Genomic DNA, 20084 nt, shown 5'->3' with positions numbered 1-20084 from the left:
TAAATCTTGAATGGACATTTTGAGGTGGTAAAAACCGGACGGAGGAGCGATATATAGCCAGCTATGATCGCTGGGATGTCGTGATTGCTCAAGAAAGGGAGCGAGGTTGTTCATCCAAGGCAACCAGTGACAGCAGCCAGCAGTCATTTGCCGACTGTGAAAAGACTCCACTGAAATCGATGCGAGATGTGTGTAGTACGTCCACTGGACGAAAACAGTAGACACAGTTATCGAAGCTGGCACTTCCGTAAGTTGTTCCTTGCCGATTGTATTTCTGAGTAGCAAAAGCCATACTGATCAAAATAAGACCGTCGCCCTACGAGCGGCTTACCACGTAGGCAATCTCATGATAGCTTCAAGTGTTGCAACTGCAACTCAGCTGGGCATGAATGCAAGTAGCACTCAATACCTAATGTGCAATAAGGGCAAGGCTGCCAGCCTAAGCCCCACACTACAGTGTGGCAGAGAGTAGCTTCTCAGAAATGTCTACTCTTCTCCACATTTTCAGAGTGTCGAGCTGTGTTAAGGTTTACGTATGGGCTTTGCATATATTTTTTTTGTTGTAGTCCCATCTGAAGCTTGATTTGGGATGGATATGAAACTCCCGACTCAGGCATGGGTAGAAGGCAATAATAATAAGCAATACGTCTACATTGAATTATTATTGGTAAGCTTAGACGAAAACGCTCAAATACGCATACAACATTGCTGTGTTTCTCACGTTTTAAAAATGCAAAAGCGTGCCCAGCATATTGTTTCTTTGATCACACACATTTGTGTCTACTACACTGTAATTTCACGCCAGATGAACCCTTTATAGTATATTCAAATATTAATAAAAATTCGACAACCAGCGCTAATAATTGCGTACAAAATTTGTCTGCTCGTGATTCCGCTTATCACGGTAGACGATTTTTTCTCTTCTTTTTTAGTTACTTATAAAGTGACAAAACGACATGCTTAGTCGTGAACGTCATATTATCGCTATAAGATCTCTCAGTCCCCATAGTAGCTTTCTCTCGCCAGCCATTTTGTTTCAGCCAGTCGTTCATGTACCAGTCCCAGGAATACACTACCAATGTGCAATTTTCTAACGCACTTGGCGCGCGAGAAAGTAACCATTCCACAACTTCCAGTCGTGGAGTCCAAATATTGCCGCCCAAAAGAACTGGAAGACTGTAACGGGGTTACATAGTGTGGAATACACAGGGGTACGAAGTACCCGGAGAGTTAACAAACTCTCAGTACATAAGTTGGAGAGCTAACAAGGTCTCTCAGTACGTTGGCCGAAAGCCACACGTTATGCATTTGATTAGGTTTAACAATGCTAGATAGTTAAACAGATACATTTACCCCTAGGCGGCTTGGCCGCAATAATAGTAAATAAAACACTTCTGGTTTTGAAGCATAAAAGTTAAGGTGTTAACTTTGAGCCCTGGTCTTGGGCTGTAAGTGTCTTTTGGATAAGGAACTTAGTATTGGTGACTCTTTGAGTCGAACGTCTTCCTCTGACGCTTAAGCTACGGCAGCCCCGCTGCACTTGGTAGCACTTGTAGTCAATCCCGCTCCTGAGTCGGTTGACTATATCCTCTGCGAGGATGGAACACCCCGTGTTCGCGAATTTGCCCCCGGCGCAGCAGGACGCGCTTACTAAGCTTATGTCCTTGCTTGGCCCGGAGGGCGTGGCTCATCTTGCATCACAAGGTCCAGAGGCGGTCACTGCCAGGCTGGAATCGTTCTCCCGCTACGAGAGCGCGCTCTTGGGGCATGTCCAAGAGAAGATGAGCGCCGCAACGGCGGCGGCGTCGATGACGCGTGAAGAGTCTATGAGACTGAAACCGCTCATGGTGAGCGTAGAAACCTTCGAGGGGAAGGATGGAGAGAATCTCCTTCTCTGGACCCGTGAGGTCGAGATGGCCATGGGATCGGCCCTGCTCCAGTCTGAGCATCAGCGCGTGGCGCTGGCTATCTCCAGGCTTGGAGGTCGCGCTCGCGAATGGGCACTAACGTGCGGCACGTCTTTTGACGCTGCATTTCTCACTTGGGATAAGCTGAAGCAACAGCTTTCGCGCGTGTTCGCGCCGCCTAATCAGGCGTACCGTATCCGGTCAAAGTTCCTTGCTACCCGCCAGGGTAAGAAGGATTTATTGGACTATGTCCAAGAGTTGAGAACTCTTATCGTTGATATTGGGCCAGCGTTTGAGACTGCGGTGAAAAATCATTAATGGGAAACGGTATTCTGGTTGCTGAAGTACACTGAACGAGATGGTGTCTCGATGATCGATAGTTAAATTCAAAGCTGGCCCAGTGTTGCGATTTAAATTTGCTGAAGGTTGTCTTGGATCAGGAATTAATACGAGAGCCCGTAAGAATTTAGGAATCAGCAGCTTCACAAGGACACATATCAAATGGCTTTACGAAGAAAAGAGGATCCCAACTGCTGGTGGTGGATACGCTAGAGCTGCCAGAAATGGCCAACTGGACGTGTTAAGATACTTGTACGGAAGAAAGCTCGAGAGCAACACAAATACGTACATTCTAGACGCTGCATCAAGAGGGGGTAGCCTTAACACTGCGAAGTGACTCCATGTTAACACTAAAGCTCGATGCTTCAGCGTAGCTATGGATAAAGCTGCAGAGTATGGCCACCTCGAAAAAGTCCAGTGGCTTCACGAAAATCGTAGGGAAGGGTCCAGTAATTTGGATATGAACAAAGCACCGGTAGGTGGCCACCTTGATGTTGTAAAGTGGCTTCACATTAACCGCTGTGAGGGCTGCAAATACACAACATTGAAAACTGTTGTAGAGAGTGGGAACCTCCGTATGGAGCAGTGGCTATAAATACATGTCATAGGCCAGAGAAAATCGATCTCGAGAGAATCATGGATGTGGCAGCTGAAGATGGGGAGCTTGACATTCTCCAATGGGTTCCATTACAATACTGACGCACATTGTACTGCTGCAGCTATGGATAATGCCGCTAAGAGAGGTCACATAAAGATAATACAGTGTGTCTGCACCAACACCGGACTTATGGGTGCACTTACTATGCCATGGACACTGCTGCGAGAATGGGCACTTAGATGTTGTAAAATGGCTGCATAAGAATCGGAGCGATGTTTACTTTCAGCTGCAATCAATAGAGCTGCAGGTAGTGGCCATCTAGAGGTAGTAAAATGGCTTCACGTCAATCGGTCCGAGCGGTGTACCCCTATTGGTAAGGAGAAACTCCTTAGGATCAAGGAGCCTGAATACTGCGGTGTATATCTTTTCCGAATTTCCCGAATGTCGAGCCATTCAGTTAAACGATCACTTGTGTGTTCCACGGCTGGATATTCTACAATTGCTGCTCGCTCGCGTGCCATATGCGCTAGACAAATGCACGGTGAGTGCTAAGTCGTGGAGCTGGTACATTTGCGATTGGCTACGGCAGCACGACTGGAAAGAGGTTAGCCATGTTGAACCCAGATATCGGACATTTCTAAGTAGTAAATTCCAAAGGAGGAAGTGGGGATTTTTGGAATCAGACATTAAGTGTATTACCGCCACAAAAAGGAATTTAGCCACCAGGGTTAAGGAAATTTTTAGAACACCTGTGTGTGAGATCAAAACATCAGAAAAATAGTTAAGCACCACCACTGTAGTCAGCGTAAACCTTGAGCTTGTTTCAATCGTATTTGTCGTCCTTACTAACGTGGCATCATAATGGCTATACGCCACAAGGTGTACGTGTAGATGTAGCATGTATTTATGTGTAGCTCTTGTTCCCAAAGCATAGCGATAACAAAAAGTTTTTTAGAAAATGAAAAAGATAAACTGATCACTCGCCCCATCAGCCGATTGCCGCCCTGCAGCAGCTATATGGCGGAAGAAGACGATATTGGCCAGCAGCCACGCCGTCCGAGGAGCAAGAAGCCATGGGTTGAGCTCTGGACGAACAATAGCGGATCCAGTGCATCTCTAGACGAATACTTGGCAACACTACCATCCACAGTCGTATCAAGAACGACCCCGCGCCGTGTCGCTTCGATCACGTTTCAGATGGCGCTGATGACAGCTTGTTAACAAAACCCCAGCTACAAAGGGTGATAACCAAGTGCATATCATGACGCTGCAAAGATAGCGGGGCCAAGTGCAAGTGCATCAACAGAATATTACTATGTGAGGACAGTGGCATCGCGAGTGTTTCTGTTGACGGTAACCACGTAATGGTCGACCCGGTCTCACTATCACCAACAGAGCAGTGTCTCTCTCTAGTCATGAAAACGTTTATCGATGAAAGGTTATTGGAAGATGGATTTAATATATCGCTTGATTTGTTTGGGTGGATAGTGAAAAAGATTGACATCGGTGTGATGGAAGGGCCTGCGCTTAAAATGACTCAAGTGCAGACTTATGTGAAAAATGGCGTAAGAAACACAAAAGAGACGCGATCAAACCGGTCATCGAGCTTTGTGAAAGGAGTATGTATGATGATGCGAACCGTGTATCACAGGACGGTGATAGCCTCATAGTGTTGTGTGATACTAAATACCAAGCCGGCAACTTGGCTCCGAACCTCGACAATGGCTCCATTCTTTCTCCCCCTTCCGCATTGGATTAACCTGCACGAATTTACTGGAAAATTATAGCACAATTCAGCAGGATCAACGCTACACAACACTCTTTTACATCGACAGCACACATAGCATCGTTAAACAGCGTTATCCAGTTTTCGTATTTGGTGTGTCAAATTACTGTGGCAAGTTTTTTCCTCTGGTATACTTTTGCACCTCTCAGCGAACTGGATATGATATAAAATGGTGTTTTGCATTTCTAAAACGCGTTATATGGGAGACATTTATGGTACGCTTCGCACCCAAATTTATTATGACGGACGCTGACAACGCGCAGTTTAATGCGTGTTCTGCACAAGTACCAAGATCTAAAATTCTTATGTGCTGGTTTCACGTTTGCCAGAACGTGAGAGATCGCTCTGTGAAGGCGAAGCTACAACCAGTTACTATTAACATGATTTTCAGGGATTTAAACAATCTTCACTTTGCACGGTCAGAAGAGGAGTATTTAAATCTCAGATCAAGCGTGTTGGCATCGTGGAATGCGGCATCTTCGTTCTACCTGTCATTTAAAGCAGCTGCGGATCACATCATAGATCAATGAAAATTGCACCCTCGATTCAGTAATTGGCAAGCCTACCACACACCTTCAGGATGTGCTAAAACCAATAGCCCGTTGGAACAATATCATCGGACGCTCAAAATAATTAGCAAGTCATCAAAGGCAACACCAGCACAAATGATCAAGTGATTGAATAAATCCAGGCTAGTTTTCACCGGATGCGAGGTACGACCTCATCCTTGGCATGGCATGGCTGGAACGCCATGAGCCATGGATCGACTGGAAGTCAAAACGCTGGGTGCGTCGCACCCTGCTCCTAGTGGAGCTTTGGTGAGTCATGAACCCACCTCTGCGAGGAAGCAGAAGCGCTTTTGGCCCGAGCACGAGGCCGAGGCGGCCGTAGTCCTGGACATTGGTATGTCCGAAATTGATAGCAACGAGGTTGCTGTTTGCCCTGAGGGCGTACGTGGTGCGGCACGTTATCCGCTGAGCGGTGCAGGTCAGGTCAATGACCAACTGCTGGGTCCTGGTGAGGACGAGCGCGGAGTGGCGCGTAATCCACTGAGTGGTACGAATCTGGTCGATGACCTACCGCTGCGTGACCCGAGGGTCGCGGTCGACTGCGAGTCGAGGCATCATGGGCGTGGCCCAGGCGATGCAGGTGAAGCGACACCTAGTTCACTGTGTGAAGGTCAAGAACCTCTTGGCTTTCAGCCGAGTGTCTTGCGAGACACTGTATCCTCTTCGAGGAGTGATGGTGCTGCTGCACCCGGTAGTGGTGATGGAGATGTCGCCACACCGCCCTCATCCGGCCGGGCCCGGTCGCGGAGGGAGAGGAGAAGAAGACGCAGGGCGTCTGTGACGTCTTCGACGTCGGACGATGTGTCCAACGTGTCGAGCGGTGATGCTCCACGTGATTGCTGTGAACAGCTGTATACACTCGTTAACGGAGTGACGGGGGAGGTAATAGGCGATATCAGCCTTGACACTCTGCCCGCTGCAGATGCTCTTCTAGAGCTGAACGAGATGTCCATTGCCGAGTTTGGCGAAGCCTTAAGGCAGGCGAGCTAGCCGAGGTGGTCCTGATGGGACCTGAGGAGGAGTTGAACTCCTCATCCGTCGTGGACGACGCGGTCCTAGAGAACACCAAGAAGGAGCTGAGCGCAAGAAGTGGATCGGCGATTCTCAACGATCCTTCGGATCCCTTCTACCCGGTGGTGAAGGAGTATGGAGACGTTGTCTCGAAAGACCCACCGACGGGTCTGCCTCCGGATCGAGGCGTGTGTCATGAGATTGACCTGGTTCCTGGAACTAAATACTGCGTAACAAGGTAATGGCCTTTGCCGAGAGAGCAGTGTGACGTCATTGACGCATTCTTTCGTGCGAAGCACGAGGCTGGGATGGTGCGCGAGAGTAAGTCTCCGCACTCGACACCCACGTTCGGTGTCAGAAAACCGAACGGCAAGTGGCGCATTGTTCATGCTTTAACAAGCTAAATGCGGCCACTATCCCGGCGCAAACGCCGATTCCTCGCAAGGATGTTCTGCAGAACAACATGGTAGGCTGTACGTTGTACAGTGCGCTCGACTTGGTCGATGGTTACTACCAATTGCTCATGAGAGCAAGCGACATTCCGCTGACAGCGGTGAGTACTCCGAGCGGTATGCTCTGGGAGTGTCTGGTCATGCCCCAGGGGCTGTCGAACGCACCAGCAACGTTCAATCGTCTTGTGACGCAGTTGTTTAGGCCCCACCGGGCGTACGCTCAGACGTACTTTGACGATATATTCGTCCATAGTCGTGCCGAGCACGGAAAGTCAGACGTGGATAACCACATTGACCACTTGCGAGCGGTGCTCGAGTGCATGCGCACTAATAAGTTGTATGCCAACTTGGACAAGTGCGTCTTTGGCGCGGAGGAGATACCTTTCCTCGGGTGCTTCATTGGGAAGCGTGGCTTACGGGCAGATCCCGCCAAAGTCAAGGCCATCGTGGACTGGCCGGTTCCCAAGAACCAAAAAGACTTACGCAAGTAGCTAGGTTTAGCCAATTACTTGCACAAGTACAGCGCGAACTACGCGGAGATGGCTCAAGACCAAACAGCGTTCCACGCTATCGAAGTTCTCAAACTTCACTCCAAGGTCGACAGAGACCTTCGACACACTTACCAATGTCCCCGTCGCGAGACGGACAGAGATCGTATCTCTCGTTGGCACTTCCAGTGCCTCAGCATACAGCTGACTCCCTTCCAGGGTGGAGCGACGGGCGTAGTTGCCCGAGGCTCCCGAGTCAATCAAGACTCTCCATGGCTTTGCAAAGCCCTTCACGTTCGCTTGAACGACCAGCAAGCCCGGCTTGCACATACTCTTCTCGTAAGAGAGCTCAGCTCTCTTCGGGGCTGAGCCCCGTTGCCCTCCACCTCTTCGAGGCACAACAGAACTCAGTTCTTTCCCAGTAGGCCGCCCCGCGCCTACTGGGAGCTGCCTTTTCCCGGCGATGACCCGGAGGGTTGGCTCGCCGGAGCCTCGCGCTTCTTGCGCAGAGGGCAATAGGCCCTCAAGTGCTTAGTGCTATTGCACACAAAGCATCGGCGGATGCCGGCGCGCTGCTCCGCAGCAAGAAGCTCCGCTTCTTCATCTTCAGCATAGCTGAGGTCCATCGGCTCTGGACCGCCCGAAGAGCTTGCGCTACCAGCGCTCCAACCAGGTCGCGCCGACCTGAAGTTGTGCTCGGCATTCAATGCCACATCCACCGCCTCTTCAAAAGAGTTAGGGTGTACACGAAACACTTCCGTTCGAGCTGCGCTCACACGAAGTCCCTCCATGAACACGGTCACGCTGACCAGTTCCGGAAGAGGGTCCGCCGCCATTCCGGCCCTAATTTGTCCATTCCGAAATTGCACTTTAAGAGCCGGGCATTCTCCCGTCGGATTTCAGTATGAGTGCGCAGCCACTGCACCACATGACATTGTCTATTTCTCATAGCGTGATACGACTCGATTCCTCCCCAATACCCTCTGACTCGATGATTCTCCCATTGCCACTATAGAATAAACAAATGACCATGTTCGGCAGCTTCAGCTACCACCTTAATAAGGAATTCTTTTGGAGCGTAGCCCTCCACCAACCATGCTAATGACTTCAGGTCTCCCCATTTGGCCGCCTCTTCTGCTGCATTGTTGACTTTCCAATGCTGAAGAAATTGGTCCTACGTAGGCGTTTCTCGAGTGTTAAATACCGCAGTAGCCGTAGACAGCCATATTTCTGGTATGCTGCTCACAGTGATAATAACCCCGAGGTCGTGTCCTAGAAACATGTCCACAACTCGACTCAAACTATCTCTCCGTTCTGAGAAAGACATCGGCTACATACGACCTGGACAACCGTTAAAACTGGAAAAGAAGACATTGGGAATGGGCGGACAGCATGTCTTTGTTAGCGTATTAGCTGGTTGCTTTTGAGCTCGTTATCATTGTGGGTTTGAGTATACACTACACCACTGAAGTAAAAGGTGTTTTGAGTAAGTTTCAATCAATCGTTTGAAAAATGTAAAACTCTCGAATACTTGAAGACATACATCAATCAATCGATCAAAATTGAATGCTATCCAAGAACTTTTCCATCCCTTTAGAATACTGCGGATTTTATCAGAAGTTTTACGACAATCACATCAATTTACGACGTCTTCGTTTTTTATTTTGATAAAAGAAAAGTACACTTGATGCTACACTCGCGCTGATCGAATATAGACCATCGACAAACACACAATTCATAATAGTATGCTCCAGTCCACTCGAGTCCGTAAAGCTTCATGGAACGATTTCCCAATGCTGACATCTGTCCAAGTCGTGTGTGTTAGCTGCCTATCCGGGGACGAGAGCTTGGGTCGAGCTATCGACAACTTTCTAGACACATTCTCGGCGTCAATTTCACTGTCAGCAGCTTACAAGAAGTATGACGGCAGTCTCCGGTTATTGCAATATTTAGCAGCTCGAGAATTGCCTGCGATGGATCCAATTCTTCGTCGTTGGGAATTTAACAACGTGACGCAACAGGTGGCTGCGTGTGGAGATCTCCCGACATTAAAGTGGCTGATAGAGAGCTATTTCCCAGAAACATTTCTGGCCAATGTGGTAGCTTGCGCTGCTGAAAAAGGTCAGCTACATGTTCTGAAGTGGCATTGGGAGAACCATCGAAGCAGAAGTTATTGGGGCGGAATCGAGCTGTACTTTTGTCTAGTCCACAGGCGTAGTGATGTGGTACGTTGGCTACGCGCTCACATCGATTTTCGGCAAGAGAATGCTCAACTTTTCATAAGAATCGCCGCGGCTGATGGTGATTTGGACCTGGTGCGTTGGCTACATAAGAAATTCGACGTCAGCCTTCGACCGGTACTTAAAGCGGCAGCATGGAAATACCAGTGGGAGATCGTGCTCTGGCTGCTGGAAAATTGCAAGTGTGACGATCAAATGAATTATCCTGTCGTACCCAACCGCCTTGTCGCGCTCCGCGCCTACTCCAAGAGTTGCAAACCGCTTAGAGCAATGCTCTTGACTCATTCGAGTCGTCAGCAACAGCTCAGCGGCTGAACACTCGCTTCACAAGTGATAGGTCGGTGGTTCGAACCCACCAGGGCACAGCCCTCTCGTTCCATGAACAATTGTTCACGCTTGGACAAGCTTAAGGGCAACACCCTTTTAGCTCAATGGTTGAGCGTTGGCTTTGAGAGCCACAGGTCGGTGGTTCGAGCCCACCAGGGCACAGCCCCTCGTTACATGAACGATTGTCCACGCTTGGACAAGCTTAAGGGCAATCCTCTTTTAGCTCAGTGGTCGAGCGCTGGCTTTGGAAGCCACAGGTCGGTGGTTCGAACCCACCAGGGCGCAGCCCTCTCGTTCCATGAACTGCTGGCCTTGAAAGGACAAGCTTAAGAGCAACGCCCTTTTAGCTCAGTGGTCGAGCACTGGCTTTGGAAGCCACAGGTCGGTGGTTCAAATCCACCCGGGCGCAGCCCTCTCATACCATGAGTAGTCCGTTCTCGGACTGACGTACGGGCATCGCCCTTATAGCTCAATGGTAGAGCTCCGGCCTGTCAAGCCAAAGGCCAGTGGTTCGATCCCGTCCGGGACACCACTTTCGCTGTTACAGCGCATCCACATTTGGATCATGCTCATCGAGCAAGTTGTTTCAAAACAACTATGCGTCTATCGAGACGCTTGTGCCTGAACCTTGTTCAGCACAACACGAAGCACCTGCTTCCTTCGGGATCATGTCCCTAACACGACGAGGTCTCTCCACCTCCTGCCCCCGCTGCGAGCACCGCTCATACGTACGAGCTGGCTGCTGCAGCCACTGATCAGAGCCTGAGCTCAGCTACTGACCTGATCGCTCCCCACTCTAGTGGGAGGCGCCCAGCGCCTGGCGACGCTGTCGCACACCATGGTGGCGCTTCGGCACATGATGTGCCCGGTCGTAAGCGTCAACGACGTCAGGGCAATCTTGCCGGAGGATAGCCTCAAACTCCCATGAGTTCTGTGAGTGAGGGTAACCTCTCCACTTCACCAAGTACTGGTTACGACCCTGGCGTCTACGCCACGCCACAAGGCGTTTCACGTGAAAGTGGAGCTCACCATGCTCATCGAGCAGAGCTGGAGGAGGCCTTGCCTCAGCTGGGCTCTCGCGGGGAGAGTCAGCACTTGCTGGAACGGCGTCTGCGTCCATACGACGCCGGCGTCCACGACGCGAGCGTTCCCGTTCACCGCCCATCGGTCGATCTCGAAGAGATGATCCACCTTGTGGATAGATTAGAGCCACCACTGTTGACTCACAACCAGGTCTCGGACCTTGAGCGTCCAGTCGCTCGGCTGAGCGTTCAGCTTGGCTTGCTCCTATCTCGAGCACTTCGCTCCTCGACCTGTGGCTCTGCCACATGCTGTTGATCAGCCATCTGTGGATCCACCACTTGCTGTCGTTCAGCCTCCCGTGGCTCTACCACCTGCTGCCCTGCAGCTGTCCGTGGCCCAGCCACCGTTGGTGCCAACGCCTCCGCGCTCACCTGAGCAGGGTCTTGATATGGCTTAAGCAAGCCAACATAGAAGACCGGATGCGTGCGCATCTTCTTCGGAAGGTTGAGCGTATACGCTAGGCCCTTCCTGACCACGACCTTAAACGGTCCTATAAACCGAGGTCTTAACTTCGTTTTAAAGACTGCAGACACTGCATGAGTAGGTAGGTTTTAGCGTTTAATAAAACTTGGTCTTCGACCTCGAACCTCTCAACATTGCTTCTGCCCTTGGCATCTGCATGTTCCTTCTGCGTGTCTTGGCTTTCAGCCATAGCGTCGCGTACTTGACGCATTACGCTCAGTCTCAAAGAGACAAAGTCATCGACTTGCTTGCGAACCGCAACAGGGATGCCATCAGCTAGCCGCTCGGCTATCCCTCCCCCATCAAGCCCTGAGCCACTGCGTGGCGGCGTCAGTGGGACGCGAGGTATAATCAAGCCGTTCACATAGAACGGAGTGTAGCCTGTCGAGGCGTGCACTGCATTATTTAATGCGAACTCAACGAGTGGGAGCATCTGGCTCCAGCGTTTTGGCGCCTCAGCGCATACGCTTCGGAGGGTATCCTCCACAACGCGATTCACGCGTTCGGTTTGACCATCGGTCTGCGGATGGTCCGCTGTGGACATGTCCAAACGAGTGCCGAGCACTCTGAAGAGGGACGTCCAGAACTTCGCGGTGAAGCGCGGGTCTCGATCCGAGACAACTGTCTCAGGCAAGCCATGTTGGCGAAAGACTCGGTCTAAAAACAGCAAAGCTGTACCTTCACCATCAATGGTGTCCGGCACTGCCGCTAAATGAGCCATCTTGCTCAATCGGTCTACAAAGACCACTATACCCGTGTTTCCCACCTTATCCTTGCGAAGGCCAAACACAAAGTCCATACTCATGAACTGCCAGCATCCCTTGGGGACAGGCAAACTCGCCAATGGCGCTGCCGTGCTCGGCGCGGACTTTGTCCGTTGACACGTCTCACACGTGCGTACATAGGTTCCGACCCACTTATACATCTTGGGCCACCAGTACATCGAGCTCACCGAGCCATAGGTCTTCTCCCGACCTAAGTGCCCGCCCACGGGCGTATCATGAACCTCGTAGAGGATTCGATACTTTAGATCCTCATCATGAGGAACGACTACACGAGGGTTATCCTCAGAGTCGGTGCTGTAGTACAGCAGGCCGCCATCGAGTGAGTATCGATGCAGCCTCGCGCGTAAGCGCCCAAACAATTCCTTGTCAGAGTCTTTAGACTCTTCGCTCCCAAGAGCCCGTAGCAGCGCTACGCACATGTCGTCTTGTGCATACGCTCCGCGTATCAAGTCAGGCACTGACGACGTCATTGTCGTGACATGAGCTAACACGTAGTCCGGCCTGCGCGAGAGCGCATCGGCCACTACATTAAGCCGCCCCGGCTTGTACTTCACCTCGAAGTTATACTCGGCAAAGAAGGAAAGCCATCTTGCCATTCTCTGAGAGAGATGGAGGCGACTGTGTCGCAGTGCGTAGCGACGCATGATCAGTAAAGATCACAAAAGGCTTAGAGCCTAGCAGGTGTACCCTGAATTCGACTAGAGCATACTTCATTGCAAGTAGCTCTTTGCCATGAACTGGATAGTTCTTCTCTGCAGCTTTGAGCTGGCGAGACTCAAACGCGATCACGCGTTCACGCCCTTCGGCGTCTGCTTGTAGTAAAGCACAACCGATTGCAAAATCGGAGGCGTCACAGACGACGCTAAACGGACTATCCGGGTCCGGTAGCGCAAGGATCGGAACCTGGAGAAGGCTCTCCTTCACAGCCTCAAACGCTCCGTCGTGCTCGACGTTCCAGCACCATGGTGCGTCCTTCTTAAGGAGATCTGATAATGCTTACGCAGAAGACTGTGCTGCGGCACGTGAAGCTACACCTGAAGATCCGACACCAGACCCGATGGAAGGGCATGGTGGACCAGGGCAAGACGGTGCGCGTGCACGGTGGGGTGGGCGCCAAGTTCATGACGACCGGAGCGGGCCTGTCGGACGACGACTACCGCTTCGGGGTGAAGGGCCGCCTCAACCGAGTCGACACCAACTCGGTGCTCAAGCGCAAACGACTGCGGGCCCACAAGACCTGCAGGGACCCAACCTGCTCCTCGGCTGAGACGCTGGCACATGTACTCAACCACTGCGAGTCCAACATAGACGCCATTCGCCAGCGTCACGACGACGCCCTGGAGCAGATTGGGTCCAAGATCCGCGGAGCGCTCGACCGCGCCAAGTCTCCCACAGAGCTGCGCCTGAACCAGACTGTACCCGAGTACACAGGCGCAGCTCTACGCCCAGACATTGTGCTTAGGAACGTGGCCGCCAAGACGATGGTGATCGCCGACTTGGCGGTCACATATGAAGCCAAAATTTTGCGGTATTCGGTCGGTATCGGATCGCTTAAAAGCATTGTACAATTTGTTGATTCGACGTCACGAAATTCGTACCAAAAAGCTCCCTTCTGTAGGTAACCTTCAAGTACAGCTTATGCAAGTGATGCATCGTCTGCGCGCGCGATATGGCGATCAAGAAAGTAACATAGCAGACGACGTTTTTGCGGAGGACCCAAAAAAAGGGAAAATGCTGTTTCTATATACGCATTTATGATGCATCGGTATTTAAATTATGAAAAAAAACCTCTCGCGTGGCCGAGAATGGCAATCGAACATATTGAGCCATCTTGTATCATTTGATATTTCTGCACTAAAGTTTCATCGCTGCATTCTCTGCTGAACATAATGCGTTAAACCGGAAGTTTGCGCTGCATATCTCAGTTTACGACTTCGTTTATTGAGTATGAAGAAATTGCTTAATTGCTCACTTTATTTGACCTATCTGAAATAGATCAAGGGTGCTGCTTCATAATACAATGATGAACAGTTGTACATTACTGTATAACACTCCAGACTACACTAAGGATTGCGCTCTACAACTCGCGGCAAAATAGCCACACCGTATTTGCTCACAATAGCTGTCGAATTCACACTTTTGATAAAGTCTGTCAGCCCAAGTCAGCTCTACTTACCGAGCGAAAGCCTACCGTTACGTTCCATTTGCAGCGAATGTAGTATTAAACGCTGTCCCGATTATTTTATTAATAAGCTACTGTAAAGCTTGTGGAAAGCGGTTTTTCTGGTGATTTGAGCCCTCCCACCTTTTGGTGCTAGTAGCCACAACCCTGGTGTAACCATCCCTTTTCATGGTGGCGAAATCTCTCCCTCCAAAGTAGGCCGTGATTACTTTTGAAGATTTTCTACCGCGATAGGATTGAGAATGCTACATCAGTGTTTGGGCTGGGACAATCCTAGTCACCGTGAGGTCATTACCCAGTGCTGCTTTATCAAGTAGCTGGTCATGAAGGGTTTATTTACAAATTCCTCAGCTAATAGGCTCACAGACGGATATGTAGTGGACGAAGACCGATCGAAACGATTGATGTGATCCATCAAGATAGGTCTCATTAATCTTGCACGTGGTTGGACTCGAGACTCGGTCTAGCAGGCGTGCTGGCGTTTCCGCGTGTACCTGCGTACGGCTCGTGACATACACACCGGGTGTGAAGGTCGCGCTGTTTTTATTCTAGGTGCTCGAGTTTTCAGATCATTTAACGGCTTGCAATCCCTTAATCGAATTTGGTTTCCACCTCTCAAAACCCGGATAGTAGTAGTAGCGGTATTAATACTATCGAGACTTATTAAACAGAGCTACCGGGCAACGCCTGACATTTTATTATACATGTAGTATCGAAAGGTAGGTATTTGAACAAAAATATCCTAACGAATATTATAGTAGCATACCAAAGATTACTACTATTATGATTATCGAATACACATGGTAGAAGTATGACTGCTACTACATGTAATAGCTATCGGTATTGTAGCATCCTACGGTATTCCTTTTTCTTTACAGATGCCGCTCCCACTTCTGATTCCTAAATTTTAGGCATATGCCTTAGGGTATTATATCTAAACTTATTTTCCAATATAAAAAGTACGCAATAAAACAGATAAATGTTGTTAACCGGGTATTAGATAGTGATGATATTATTAATAGAAGTGGGAGTGGTATTTGTATCTACTTCTTATTCTGATCTCCTCCATCATGCTTTTTATAGTTGCGCTACCAGCCCCATCCTCTAGTGTTGCTCAATACTAGCGCTATGATAAAATCATTTTAGAGCTCCATAGTTTATTACGCTTTGACCGCACTTTTAAGGAGACCATAAGGCGTACCGTACAAAAATGCACTAGCAGATATGGTATTAAGACACGACGCGTCAGTACGTGCCGAACCAGGTCAAGTTGGCAGTGTTGGTGTATCCTAAACAAACTTCCTTATACAAGAGGTCGAATGAGCCGACGTGCAAGTGAGGTTTCCGGGCATGCAACATATAACTTGTAAAACGCATTAGGACTTAAGAATAGTTTGGCCACAAACTAAAGTTAAGCATACTGGAAGTCTGGAGTGTTCTTGTTTCTTCTGCAGCAACTGTAGCACGGTGCGCAGCCTTACTTGCGCATCAGAAGCTTTTGGTCAATGAGGATTTATTACTATGCATAGTCCTACATGGAGACTAAAACCTGCTCACCGACGCTCAGTTACTGTCGGTCGTGTCGTGCTCTGCGCCAGGATTCGGATTCTGAATCACGATAAGTGCGTAGTCTTTGTCTATAGCGACAGGAATTTCAGTTATGTATGCAATTACAGTTGTATACAGTTGCTGTAGCTAGGTGACGTACCAGGGGCGATCATAATCTCATGCTTCTTGGACCGAATACGGAGAAAAGTCATGTCGTTCGTGGGGTCCAAAGTGCGGATCGTGGACTTGGCCTTGGCCGCCAGCTGCGAGATGAGCGCCGCATGGTCCATAGCGAACTCGTCATCGTTCGTGCTCGAGTAGATGGGTACACCCTCCTGGTTGACAATGAGTACGGCTTGCACGCCCTTGTGGCTCTTGATACGCTTGATGGTCTCCTCGGCTTCGTATCCCGGCTGGTCGCGAGCAGCAGTGGTAGGTTAGAGTGGGGTTTAGCTACAAAGATAGGGAGAGACGTAGCTGCAGGTAGCGCACCATGGCAGCGACGATCTGGAGCTCCTCAAGGAATCCGACGTTTGAATCAAAAAGTCGCCGGTGTTATGTTGCACAATTGTAATGTTGCACCAATGAATTTTCGCTTAATAGAAATGCTGATACGACCATTCTTTAATATTGGCGGTAGTACTACTGAAGTTTTAAAACAATACAAGTAATTATTTAGTAGTATTACAGCCTATTTATTACAGAAGTATTACAGCCTTTTACATTCTATTACAAAGATACCCTCATTAGAGCGCTGCAAAGTACCGTATTCCTTATGTGATTGGCGACGCTCGGTCATTAGCGACAAATCCAGCAGCCAATCAAATTTATTTAAATTTCGTGTCGTCGCGCTTTATGTGCTTGGCGACCAATACAATTTTGAGCATGTAATACAGTTTTTCTATGCAGGTATCTTTTATGCTGGCAGAAAGGCTTGACCACCAAGAATTTGACTGTCGCCAATCACATAAGGAGTACGGTACTAGTATTAATATACTTCCACATTTAAATGTTTCTCCAGTTTATCATTTTCATGTTGCTCAGGTTTCGCACACCCATTAAAAACTACATGTAGTAAACTCCCCAAAAATCTTAGGCCGTGTTCGATTTAAGCTAAAACCAGCTGTAATTGGTATTAAAGAGCTGGAATGTCTCAACCAGCTTTATTCCGCTAAGAAACACAAAAAATGACATCCAGCAGGATAGCTCCAAACGACTGGTTTCAAAATTTAGCTCTGGGTTGAATTTTGAAATCATCCTGCTTTGTGCCTTCAAATCCAGTCTTTTTCTGATGGAACACGATCACTTATTTTATCTTTATTTTACTTAACAAAACGACTGTTCTACAGCTCTAGCTTATTTTCGAACAAGCTGGATTTGCCCCTGCAAGCCGAACACGGCCTTAATGCGCTGTGAAATAAGGATAACTAAGCGCATCTCAACGACATTATCGCAGTTTCATGTGCATGTCCATTCGATCAACGTGCAGCCTTCAGCTAGATGCGCCGGTGGAAATTACGGATATTCAGGGCAAGAACTACGAGTCTGAATGGTGGGTTGACAGCGATTTCTTGTAAGGTAGTGAGTGACGTGGCAAGGTCAGTAAGTGTGGAGTGCTCTAAGTCGTTAGGAAACTTTACTGCGCAGGTCGACAACAAAGCAATAACTGATTCACTGTGTCATTGCTACGAAAAAAATGCTACAACAACGTCATGATCTAAAACAATACCAGAACCGCACACTATAATAACTGTGTGGCTTCCCTGCTCGTATGGAACAGCCAGCAGCGTATCAATAGGAGGTGTGGGATCCGAACCCATGTGTAGTGGATTGGTAGGGTTGTACCCAAGCCCACTTCACTGTTCTGACCCTAGCAATACTCTAAAATTATTGCAATACTTATTATTGGCTCCGACATTATTTCAGAAGCGTACCGGTATTACTTTTTTCAGCGAAGCCAGTTCAAATATATATTTAATTTTCCGAGCCGCATCAATGGTGGAGAATGGCACAAAGATACAATTTTGTGCCATTCTCCGTTCTATGCTCGTACAGGTGTTCTTTAAAATTGTGAACAGAGCAAAAACTCAAACAAGACCAATTTTGGTCCAAAAAGACCGGACTAAAAAAGTCAATGTTGGCTCAAATCAAAATAGTATCACCGAATCTCGCCAAAGATGCCGCCCCGCACGCCCCGGAGCTCGCTCAAGAAGCACGACGCGGCCGCCGAGTCACGAGCGCTGAAGGCGCGACGTCAGCGTACCACAGCTCAGGTCCGCAAGGACAAGCGTCGAGCCGCAGTGCAGACCAAGCGTCGACGCCTCATGTCGGCAGAGCAGCCTCCTCTTACCAACCGCAGTATCGCCGAGCTTGTCCGCGTTTTAGGAGATACGAGCAACGCTTCAGCCACCCAGAGCCAGGCGCGCTTCGAGACGCTAAAGGAGATTCGCGTGCTGCTAGCCAGCCACGAGAACGACTACGAGCAGGTGGAGCAGATCATCGAGTCCGGAGTACGTTGCGCTCTGCATCAGCTGTCCTATTGAAGTGTTTTACTATACAAAACCTGTCTCATGGGACACTTCAAATGGAACAGAGGAATCTATTTGTGGCAACCTTCTCTAATTTGTGGCTCTTATTTGTGGCAGATTGTGCCCGTCATGGTCTCCCTGCTCAACTCGGCTTCACCACTGGCCAGCGCCACTCGCACAGGCGGAGAAGTGTACCGTGAGATCCTGTGGTGCCTCACCAACATCGCCAGCGGCCAGTACGAGCACACGAAGCTGGTCTTACCTGCTGTGCCTCGCCTTCTCCAGTTTCTCGAGGGGTCCAACCATTCCCTAGCGGAACACTCGGCTTGGGTCTTGGGCAACATCGCAGCGGACTGTGAAGAGTTCCGCCAGCAGCTTATCGCTAATGGGGCCGTGTTGCCCTTGGTAAAATTACTGAGTAACCCTAAAGAGAAGGAGCTAGCCAAGACAAGTGCATGGGCACTCTCGAACTTAGCGCGCGGCTTCGAGACGTCTGCCAAGCCATTTGTGGACGCAGGCCTCGTGCCCGTTGTGGTCAAAGGCCTCTCGCAGCCTCCTTGCTCTGCCACCTTCAGTGAGGACATCGTGGTCGAGGTGGTATGGCTCCTGAGCTTCTTAACAGCTCGGGAAGACGAGTATCTGAAGCTCATGCTGGAGAACGGCCTGGTGGATCTACTTGTGCCCTACTTCTCGACCACGAACGAGCTGCTACTAACCCCGATCTTGCGTGTGTTCGGCAATATTTGCTGTGGCTCGCCGGACCACCATACGGACGAATGGCAATTGCCATTTGTGCGTCGTTTAGTGCGTGCTGACTCTGTGGTTTTGCCCAAACTAAGCGAATTCCTCCAGCCCCAACAGGCTGGCACGCAACAGAAGTCTCTGGCGGCTGAAGCTGCGTGGGTTGTGTCCAATCTGGCAGCTGCAGAGGCTTCTGTTGTGGACTTGGTGATGCAGACGCAACTCCTCCCTCTATTGGGACGACAGTTTAAAGACGGCAGCTACGAAGTGCGTCGTGAAGTGGCCTTTGCACTCACCAACATCGCACTGACTAGCGCCGCACACATGGAGAGGGTGCTGGTGCTGGATGTGCTGAAAGGGTTCTTACATCTCCTTACAGTGGCCGACGTAGCCATTGTCGGGAACTCGCTGCGCTTTATTGAAAACGTGCTGCGAGTGGCTACACGCGGCGTGTCTCTAGTTGAGGTGAACGAAGGGATTGACGCACTGGAGACGGTGCAGTTTGAGTGCGGAGAAGAACATTTGTCCAAATGGGCAGCTGCGTTGGTGAACGAATTCTACGGAGAGAACTACGGAGTCAACTCGCCACCGAGTGCTGGGGGCGTCTCCGGGTTTAACTTTCCAACGGGAGAACCTGTGCAGTTCCAATTGGGAGGTCAACAGCAACCTGCAGGTCCTGGCGGCCGAGGGCGTGGCGCACACATGACTACGCCTGCGTGGAAGAAGTAAAGCTATTAATAGGATCATCAAAGACGACAAACTACTTTTCCTTAGTTATCAGATGACAACGTCACGGCCATAGCAAAGAAACATTTTTTTTCTTATGACGGTACGCAATGGCGAACTTCGGTGCGTAATGACTCGAGTTATGTTCTTCTAGGCGACGGAGTTTACGGGCATGGCTTTGGTACGTGACGATGCAACGTACAGGCACTGCCGGCGCGAAAGTGAGCGCGGGGTAGGAATTGAAATTGCAAACAGAGCTAGGAAGGTTAGCTCGGATTGAGCTTAAGCATGTGCTACCACTGATTCAAGTCC

General features: G+C 49.6%; 2 protein-coding genes and 1 non-coding gene across 3 annotated transcripts; 2 read left to right on the top strand and 1 right to left on the bottom strand.

Annotated features, from left to right (window-relative positions):
* The first annotated feature begins 9686 nt into the window (after positions 1 to 9686).
* On the top strand, positions 9687 to 9753 carry PITG_27842. The gene has a single exon. It is a non-coding gene; the product is annotated as a tRNA-Val (tRNA).
* Positions 9754 to 15725: 5972 nt separating this feature from the next.
* PITG_12754 (dynein light chain 2B) lies at positions 15726 to 16313 on the bottom strand (the record flags this gene model as incomplete). Its single annotated transcript, XM_002900097.1, has 3 exons — positions 15726 to 15866; positions 15938 to 16190; positions 16270 to 16313. The coding sequence occupies 3 exons, from the start codon at positions 16270 to 16272 to the stop codon at positions 15793 to 15795; spliced, it is 330 nt and encodes a 109-aa protein (XP_002900143.1).
* Positions 16314 to 17954: 1641 nt separating this feature from the next.
* On the top strand, positions 17955 to 19870 carry PITG_12753 (importin subunit alpha, putative; the record flags this gene model as incomplete). Its single annotated transcript, XM_002900096.1, has 2 exons — positions 17955 to 18291; positions 18373 to 19870. 2 exons carry the CDS (start codon positions 17955 to 17957, stop codon positions 19773 to 19775), a joined length of 1740 nt encoding a protein of 579 aa, XP_002900142.1.
* Between the last annotated feature and the right edge of the window lie 214 nt (positions 19871 to 20084).

Source organism: Phytophthora infestans, genomic scaffold, assembly GCF_000142945.1.
Source record: "Phytophthora infestans T30-4 supercont1.27 genomic scaffold, whole genome shotgun sequence".
Classification (NCBI taxonomy): Eukaryota; Oomycota; class Peronosporomycetes; order Peronosporales; family Peronosporaceae; genus Phytophthora; species Phytophthora infestans.
Note: the sequence above shows the minus strand (reverse complement) of the source record. Positions and strands in the feature narration are given on the sequence as shown.